This window comes from Leptonotus elevatus, chromosome 14 (genome assembly GCF_054856555.1).
Source record: "Leptonotus elevatus isolate MCC_2025b chromosome 14, RoL_Lele_1.0, whole genome shotgun sequence".
Classification (NCBI taxonomy): Eukaryota; Metazoa; Chordata; class Actinopteri; order Syngnathiformes; family Syngnathidae; genus Leptonotus; species Leptonotus elevatus.
In genome coordinates, this window is record NC_141252.1 from 17,695,123 (window position 1) to 17,704,867 (window position 9,745).

Below are 9,745 nucleotides of genomic sequence, written 5' to 3' on the forward strand. Positions count from 1 at the left end.
TTGCCATGAGAACTCCATAGCTATTCCTTACTGCCTACAAAGAAAATGATTGGCTCAACTTTTGTGAAAGGCCCATTTGTGAATGTTTTTTGATTATTGAGTAACTCTCTTTAAAAGGCTAAGCTGCTTAGTAAAGCGAGTCAGCGCATGAATGAGAAAGAGTGAGTCATGTTGCAATTTCAGAAATGCAACTGCAATGAATGTGACCACCCCTAAAGTTTAGGATAAGGAGGACATTCATCCACCAGGCGAGACACTCACCTACAGTCTTTTGGCGGACAATACTCCGGGCCTTTTCGATGCCTGGAGATCCAGCCGTTGTGGCACTGCGTTGTCTCATGGCAGCTGCTTGACCTGGTTGGTCTCTGCTCCAACCTTTAGAGAAGGAACGATCCACTATCTGCCGCTGGCCTTCTGAACCTATACCTGAAGTATTGTGAGAATACTATAAATACATAATATGTAATACATCTTTAGGAGAATATAGTTAGGTTAACAGTAAAATAAATTAATGTGCAGCAAAATGAACTTAGGTATTGTTTTTTTTTACTAATTTCACAGTTGTATACATAGGGATTAAATATATCAAATTGTTTATAATACTGTATATGAACCATAAAGGTTCAAAGACCGTTTTTCTATAAGGTCAGCCCTAATGTCACCTTTATTAAACTGACATTGCCTCTAAGTGGATATAACCTAATCTAATTTTAAGAATACTCTTTGTTGACAAAACACAATTTTTTTAGGTGTTCCAAAAGAAAACTAGTTAACAAGTTTACACACAAATCTATCTCTGTGATCCTCAAAGGACTATCTAAAACCATGTATTGAACACTACTGTGTTCCTCCGCCTGTTCACATTTTGCTACTCGTAAATTCAACTGTTTGCAGATTTTTTGTGTGAGTGAGGGACCATAATTTTCTGTTCTTTCACAAACACCAAAGCCTGGCTAATAGCAAAGCAATATTTTAGTGACATCTTGTGGCTTTGTCAATTACTTGCGGATTTTCATTATTCACAGCAGAGATCCCCAGCTTTCAGGGGCGAGTACTGTAAAATAAAATGTAAAATCACACAATGCAACACACACATGCCACTAGCATTTACCGTATTTGGCTACACTCACATAAATAATAATTGAGTTTTTTATGCTTTTATATTAAAATGCAATAAATATATACAAATGTCACATTTTTGTCAAGTTTTGTGAAATAGTTGGCACCTAAAATTTTATGAAAATTACTGAAAAACTGAGGACATTTCCCCTGAACTGCAGTTGCACTAAAATAAAACATCTGCCAATTTTCAAATGTTAGTTTGCTTGTGTGTCTGTTTTTTAAAACAGAAATAATGGGCTTTTCAGAGACTAACCTTTTCCTTTGTGTTTCTTCTGTTTTTGCTCACTGAGTTTGTCCAGGGGTAGTTCATTCAAATCAACACTGTACAGGTTCCTGGCCAACACCTAAGCGACAACAATAGGTAGGCTTGAAGTATAGATCCAGTGTGAGAATAATGATATAATATGTGTAACATATTGTGTCGAATGATTGATGTAAGGAACATTAGTTTTTGTTTGTTTGTTTTTTTACCTTTGTGAGAGTCTCCATCGTGAGGGACCATTCAGTTACAAGCTCCTCCCAGCAGGTAAGAGAAGAGAGGACAGAGAGGAGGTCATCCCATAGCTCTCTGCTGATGTAGACATTTAAATTCCCCTTAATCCAGGCTACAATCAATGTCTGTAAAGAGAGAGTAATGAAATATAATTAAGATCATCTTAGAAAAAGAATGTAAATTAAAAGCATTCTGTTTTGGTCTTTTCTATTTTTCTATGACAGCCCCACTCGGTCCCCCTCTCTGGTCTCCAGCGTGTGCTAAGTATCGGTACCTGAAAGATAGGGCCAGCCAGTCTTCCTGACAGTGTGCTGTTCTTCTTGCCCTGGGGCATAATGGACGGAGGCCTCTTCATCACAGACTCTGTTACTCTCAGTAGAACAAGTAAGACCTGCTCCCTACAAATATAAGTTAATCCATCCATCCATTAATAATAAATCAAAAATATTTTTAAACAGAGTAGCAAGTAGAAGTGATAGATGCAATTTAATTTCCGGGCCATGTATTTTTACACATGGTGAATGATTGAATGAATATTAAATATTACAAGATTATGATTACAAGTAGCTTGATTTTTTTATTATTTGATATACATATTTGCCATAAGCAAGTGAAGACCCAATGTGTCCATCTTTTGTCATTACCATGTTTTCTGGTCCATGGTCTCATGCATGACAAGACTTCGGTAGATATTTAAGACTCGCTTGCACATGTCGACATGCTCCTCCAAAAGGAACTTGATATCGTTGGCTGGCTCCATTAAAAAAACGTTGGCAGAATGGGTAATAAATACCTAGATAGAAGACACAACTGTTATGTTATGTAGACCCACAAGGCAAAGTTCAGCGAGGTATTTCTAAGACTTGTGATCAGTATTTTTGTATGACATCCATACCTGTAATGTAGTCTGAACTCCTGCATGAACGCTATACTCCAATAATTCACTATCGATCATTTTATTTATTCCCTTAGGAGAGAAAACATATGCAGGCAAGTTAAGGACCAGCAAACTAACTTTTGGACCAAACTTTTGCACTATGAATACACAAAATTCTGACTAATGGTAGAGGACACACACACACACAGAAAGAAATTGGAAGACGTTATGTAAGTGGTTATGTTATTCCTTAGATGGAAAAGTTCCAAAGATACAATAACACGAAAAAAAAAACCCTGTCGAAAAGGTTCCGTTTTCGCTTTTTTAATAGAGTATAGCCCAGTGTATAATAAAGACTTTTTCCAATCCCTGATAATATTTTGGGGGCACTAAAATTTGGTATTGGGGACATTGCTTTGGAAATTCTAAAAGAACAATGGCTGCTGTTTCATATTAGAAATATTCAAAAAATCCATTACAGTACTTACAGTGGCAAAAGAAAAACATTATTCTAGTCATTTATGGTGGGTAAAGGACATTAATACTGGGAACGGGTAAAACAGTACTTTTTGGTATGTTCTGCATAGGACAAAACACCCTTATGGACCACAATGATCTGTTTTGCAATTCACTAACCATTATTGCACTTGTTGCACATTGCCCTACACACAGAAACGGTATCAACTTCCTGTTCATGTTGAACACAACACAGAGGGATTGAAAACTGTTGTATTTTTATTTATTTTTTTACTTTACTTGAAACGTCTCTCTTACTTTTCAAGAAACAAGCAATATGACCAAGCTTCTCCGGAGTTGTTGCTGTACACATGACAGTCGAGGGACTTGAAAAGGTAATACCAGCGCAACAACAGGTGTCTATTGAGAATGTTCAAAAGCATTTCTAGTCAGGGTCGGTTCAAGGTCGCAACATTTGTTAAACGCTCTAAACATTCACCAACAGTTCTAATGTTTTTTCTTGTCGCAAGGAAATTTTGAATTTTGAAATTGTATAATGTCACATGCATGCAGTTAGTCAAGGAATAAGAGATAATTCACCATTTGACAGAGCTGTGTTTCAATTATGGTTACCTCAAAATAGTTGAATTACTCAGTAATTAATAAATAAATAGTATCAATAAAAAATATATAATTTTGTGTGAGAGAGAGAGAGAGAGAGAGAGAGAGAGAGAGAGAGAGAGAGAGAGAGAGAGAGAGAGAGAGAGAGAGAGAGAGAGAGAGAGAGAGAGAGAGAGAAAAAGAGAGAGAAATATTGCCTGTACTATCCCACCCCTAATTAATTCATGAATGATTTTATCTGATTTGTCACCTCATCATCCTTCTCTGAGCCAGTGTCCATACTATTGGCTGTTGCTATGGGATACGGACCCTCCTCCGGCTCCTTCATAAATACTGGTTTGTCCTCCATGGAGATCCACTCCTGGTAAACCCGAACCACTTTCCGCATTGCTGCAGCTTCACATATTGGAAGGAGAAATGCCTGCAGTGGTAGTAACAGTAGTGTCAACCTTTCACACATAATAATGCATGTATTGTTTTCTGTAACTTTTATGAGGAAAACAAAAGGTTGAGCTCAGTGACACTGTCCCACATTCTCAACTGTTGATATAATTGCTCCCCGACCTGTCTGAAGATCTCAGTGATGAAGTTGATGCTCGTTCTGGAGCTGGTGAGGACTCTCCTCACCACCTCCATATCTGTCAGCTGCTCTTCATCCATAGAGCACAGTGAGGAAGAGCTGGGCTCCCGCTCTGTTAATGTAGATGTGTTGGAGTGGCATTGTTCGGATTCCACCATAGAGCCAGTGCCCCCACCGAGGCCCATGCTGCTTCCCCCTGCACCAGATGAGCTCCCGCTCCCTTCAAGATGGTTGTCAGGCCGCAAACCAGTGACACTGCCGTCGTCTGAGCTGCCAGCAGAGCGAGCAGCAAGCCCGGCTGCTGCTCGCTGTAGATGAAAACAACGTGTCTTTCTTATTACCACCTATTTTCGTGTGAGTGTTTGTTTACATACTGTATGTATACACGCGCACAAAAGTCAGAGTAACAACAACAAAAATGGTACTTTACAAATATCTCAATGAAAATAAAAGCCTCGTGCATCTATGTTAGTCTTAATAAACCCAAAGGGATTTATGACCTTTATAACCTTTTAATCTTCAGTACCTCCCGCATGACGTGTATTACCTGTATGTTCTTGGGGATGTTTTCACCTTCTGTCCCTGGAATTTGTGTCTGTGTGTTGGACCGTGGCTCTAGCCAAAATGAAACCAGCCAGCGGATGAAGATGACTCGAGCCTGAAGGAAACTTTCCTTGGTGCAATAGAGAACTTCACCACCATCTTGCTCCCTGCGCACTACACTGTAATAGGGTTTTGGACGCATTGGAGGAACATCTGAAAGGAAAAGGATGTGTTTATGCGTTGGGCATATTGAGCACTTCAAAAAAAGGCATCCCTTAAATTTACTGACCGAGTATGGGGCTGTAGAGACTAGTTTCTAAAGCAAAGTTGGGAAAGATGTGAGGAAGGTAAAACTTCCTGAAGTGACCAAAGAGGAAGCTAAAGCCACGTTCATGATTCTCTTTACATCGCCACTCGAGAGACTTGGCCTGGTTGGAAGACACAAACACAAAACAAGCTTGTTTTGTACACCAACAAAAATAGGGTCGAGTGGAGAACAGCTCCTTTGTTTACAAGGAAGCTTGTGTGCGAATGAGAGCATGACACATAGGAAATTCAAAGAGTCAGTGAGGTATAACAGAAACTGCATAAAAGGTTAGTAATGCTAGACATTAGTTATATTATTTATTGTTTCATCACACTTGTTAATCACTAATAATATTTAGTAAATAAAGAAATAAAGTTAAAGAAATGCCATATTGTGTGGTTATGTTGTGTTAGTTGTGTTAGTAGTAAATAATGATAATACCTGGTTTACCATGTATTTCAGTAGCGCTTCCAGAAAGTAAGCGGTAAGATCCTCCTGGTTCTTGTCACTTGACTGGGGATTTACCAGTGGGGTGATCTCCTCTGGGGCTACTTGAGCTGAAAGGTAGAATTGAATATTACATGACCTCATTCAAACCCAAACACGTGTAAATACGTTTTTTTTAATACTTTGTCCTTCACTCCCAAAAACGTATTTATACGGGGGGTTATAAAATGTTTTTTATGCAAGAGCATACAGAAGGCTTTGATGCAGTTTCTGACATGAAGAGGTGGCTTCAAGCAATGGTAGTTATTACAAAATACGGCTAGCAGGTGGTATCAGAGTATAAGAGATGAGCCAGGGCTATGTTGCAACAAGCTCTTTTCCCCATAATTTAAAACGGATTTGTGAATAATGATGAAACTTAGCTATATTCTACTCTATTTGCTACAAAACCGAAACAGATAGAAATATACTTTTTTTCCTGATGAAAGAAGAGACTCTAATCTTTCTTTTGGTAGGTTCCATGTTTTTATAGCAACAGAACACAATATTCTATGGTCCTTGCAGAATCAGTCAAAATCCAGTTAAACAGCCGGGAGCGAAGGTGGTTGCTTCACTGAAAAGGGCTGGGAGTGAATGAGTTAAAGTAAAACAATAATTTAGCTGTGAAATAGTTAATAGATTAATCAACAACTAATCAATTATTAATTAATCGCTTATTATATTTGACAATAGATAAATAGTTCAGATTAGTTGGGGGGGGGGGGGGGGATTAAATAAATAAATAATTGAAAATCGTCTGATTTTCAAAAAAAATTCAGATTTTCTGTTGTACTGCATGAAAGCAGACGAGTGATTATCTTTTTGTTGAATCAAAAGAAAACATTTGCAAATATGGGCATTATTTGTACCTTTTCGCCAATATCAATATGAAACACTGGTTGGAAATTAAAAGATGTTTGTTTAAATGTCAAACATGACCAAAATATTTCATTTCAGTCAAGAAAAATGATTATAATTGTTCAGCCTCTCCAGTGACACATGGCCATAAAATGAAATATATAAATAATAATAATAATAATGAAAATCCTATTTAGGCAGCACCTAAGCAAAGAATTAATGTTAGCTCTTTTCATAAGGAGCACGTTTTTGTACACATCATAAAATTCTGCATCCCCATGCAAGTAATCACCACAGCAATTCCTTTCTACTCACTTTCAGTTAAGCTCAGTGGTGGATTGATCAGAGTGTCCAAAGTGCGTGGAGTCCCATGGCAGAGCGGAGCCGGGAAGCCAGGAATTAGACAGGCAAACATGCAGAGTTGCTCGCGTTGAGCATTACTCTGTAATGCCTGCATCCACAGCAGGAACAAGCGCACGCCTTCCCGACGGATCTATGCACGGGAGCAGGTGTGGTATAAATACATTTGTGTATTTTACTACCAGAAGGAAATTAAGGAAAGCATAGTCTTGATTTGGATCAATCAAGAAATAAAATACCTTCAAAGAGTTACCAGTGTGCAACAGCTTCTTCAAGATCAATCCTGAAATTGAAATGTTTCCAATAAATCATATATTGCAACACGTCACAGGGAAAGTATTGGACCAGTTTTAAACACATTTTGTAAAGGGTTGACAGACAGCTCTAATTTGTTACCGATGCTGTGGAACTGCCATCGGCTCTGGATTCTCTCTGGGAGGAGCTGAAGGATTTTCTGAAACAAAAAGAGAGAAAAGAAACAAAATATATAAATATATCACCGTGAGATAGTGTGATGTTAAAACAGACGTTTTGCCATAAGACCCATTTTGATAACCTTCAAAGATTGCAACTTTTAAACAACCGTCAAAAATCATACGCTATACACTACAAAGGAAATATTTAATGTTCAAACTGATCAACTTTATTGTTTTTAGCAAATAATAATTAACTTAGAATTTTATGGCTGGCTTCACTGGGCTGAGCTCATCTAAGATGGACTAATGCAAAGTGGAAAAGTGTTTTATGTCTAAACATTTTACATTGTTTTTTTTTTAAATTGCGGACGTCGTGTCGTCTGGGCCAAAGAGGAAAAGAACCATCTGGACTGTTTTGGACGCCAAGTTCAAAAGCCGGCATCTGTAATGGTATAGGGCTGTGTTTGTGCCAATAGTATGGGTAACTTACACATCTGTGAAAGCACCATTAATGCTGAAAGGTACGTGCAGGTTTTCGAGAAACATGTGCTGCCATCTAAGCAACGTCTTTTTCATTGAAGCCCCTGCTTATTTCAGCAAGAAAATACCAAACCAGATTCTGCACGTGGTACAACAGGGTAGCTTCGTAGTAAAAGAGTGTGGGTGCTAGTCTGGCCTGCCTGCAGTCCAGACCTGTCTCCCATTGAAAATGTGTGACACACACGCACGCACGCACGCACGCACGCACGCACGCACGCACGCACGCACGCACGCACGCACATACACATACTCACCCACACACACACAAAAAAAAAAAATATGTATGTATGTATGTATGTATATATATATATATGTATATATGTATGTATATATGTGTATATATATATATATATATATTTATAAAAAAAAATAAAATAAATAAAAAAAAAGAGCAATGATGATGACATTTCCGAATGAACAATACTGAGCTCTTAGAAAAAAAAAAAAAAATGTGTGGCACATTATGAAGCGTATATTACGACCCCGGACTGTTGAACAGCTGAAGCTGATGTAACACACCGGTAAACAACATGACCTTGTCCCAGCTCTTTTGGAACGTGTTGTGTTGCAGCGATAAAATTAAGTTCATGATTATTTGATAAAAACAAAGGTAATCAGTTTGAACATTAAATATCTTGTCTTTGTAATGTATTCAATGTGTAATAAAACTGTCACTTAAGGGATTAAATATATTATCTTAGTTTTGAGCAAGTCTGAAAAAAGTAAAACAAATATTGCTGTATATTAATTAAACAGCTCTGTTTTGTGCATGTACATCAGAGTGTTTGTGTGATAAGACTGACAGACTGTGATTTAAGTTTAACTACTGACATTGTTATGTTTTTGCCATTTGAACACACAATACACATTCTGCTTTTTTTGCAGCACAATGAGAAACATTTGATGGCAAATGCTGCATTCTTATTTATACAATTCTTACATTTTGTTTTAATCAAAGGTAATGGAAGTAAATGGACTGGTAATTTATTTTAATCTTGATAATGCAAGTAAATAACAAATATTATTTTAAAGAGTGTAGTAATTAGTCACAGTAAAAACAACAAAATTGCAGTAAAAATATGCATCAGCTCAAGATGCATTGAGATGCATTTCTAATCAGTAGGGCTGTGCACCAATTGAGATGTGGATTGGTCATAAAAAATCAATGCCGAAACATGATTTTTGCATTTGCGTCAGAACAAATCATTGAACATTGTTGCATCGTCACAGACTGAACAGCAACTCAGTAAGTGTGACGTATGTACTGCATGTAGGGAATGTGCATGTGTGCTGTTGAAGCAAGACGGCATGACAGCGGAAGTATGGAAGACGGCATAAGAATAGTTAGCCATCGAATGAGCAGTACATCAAGCTGTTAAGCAGTCAATCAATACAGCACATTCCGGCAGTGTATCAACGCCTCCATCATTACTTCACCGTTGGCCACTTAAATGCAACAAACAAGAGGACGTTTGGCAATTCGAATCACAGAAAAATGACCTCCCCAGCTAGCTGTTGCGACAACGCGAATGGCTTTAGGGTTGTACCGTTGGCCAGTGTACGGCAAGTGATCCTAGTGGTTAAAAGAAGCAATTTTAATCTACAGAAGAAAACTTTTCTGTTTGTTGAAACGGCAACACACTAGTTCATTAGATACATTTTCAAAGAAGTCAATATGAGGCTTTGTAAAGCACTTTGAATACTGTGGTTGTACGTAGTGCTATATAAGGGCACTCCATTTCCCATCGATCAAATTTTCATTTGTTGGTGGTTATCTGTAAAAGTAAATAAGTAACTAATTTGAGTCAATTTGATAGTCATTCATTGTTGTCAACACGATTAACAAATCGGGATTTGGGTGTAAAATCTAAGCCCTACGAATCAGCAATTGAAGCAAATTGTAGCCCTTTGAATCATAGTCATAATGAATCACAAGTTGGCGAGACAATCCAAAACCTATATAGAAAACAATATCTAAGTACGGTACCTCGAAAATAAAGAGGATTGAGTCCAACTCCTCCCTCTGAGACTTGTGACCTAAACATGGTAGCATGAAGGGAGAAAAATATGCTATTAATTCATTTTC

The 9,745-nt window shown here is 37.8% G+C and overlaps 1 protein-coding gene across 7 annotated transcripts in view; it reads right to left on the bottom strand.

Annotated features, from left to right (window-relative positions):
- Window positions 1-9,745, bottom strand: part of ralgapa1 (Ral GTPase activating protein catalytic subunit alpha 1) — an 83,467-nt gene that overhangs the window by 66,219 nt on the left and 7,503 nt on the right. For 6 of the 7 annotated variants that reach the window (XM_086093936.1, XM_086093934.1, XM_086093932.1 and 3 more), the window contains exons 3-17: window positions 9,647-9,696; window positions 7,100-7,157; window positions 6,943-6,986; window positions 6,659-6,836; window positions 5,441-5,556; window positions 4,982-5,120; window positions 4,697-4,905; window positions 4,134-4,457; window positions 3,820-3,990; window positions 2,511-2,582; window positions 2,260-2,408; window positions 1,890-2,013; window positions 1,594-1,740; window positions 1,376-1,466; window positions 262-426 (exon numbers count right to left, since the gene is read on the bottom strand). In XM_086093936.1, coding sequence (XP_085950062.1) covers window positions 262-426; window positions 1,376-1,466; window positions 1,594-1,740; window positions 1,890-2,013; window positions 2,260-2,408; window positions 2,511-2,582; window positions 3,820-3,990; window positions 4,134-4,457; window positions 4,697-4,905; window positions 4,982-5,120; window positions 5,441-5,556; window positions 6,659-6,836; window positions 6,943-6,986; window positions 7,100-7,157; window positions 9,647-9,696 — 2,037 coding nt within the window. The remainder of the gene's footprint in view (window positions 1-261; window positions 427-1,375; window positions 1,467-1,593; window positions 1,741-1,889; window positions 2,014-2,259; window positions 2,409-2,510; window positions 2,583-3,819; window positions 3,991-4,133; window positions 4,458-4,696; window positions 4,906-4,981; window positions 5,121-5,440; window positions 5,557-6,658; window positions 6,837-6,942; window positions 6,987-7,099; window positions 7,158-9,646; window positions 9,697-9,745) is intronic. The other variant, XM_086093933.1, reaches the window with a different exon arrangement.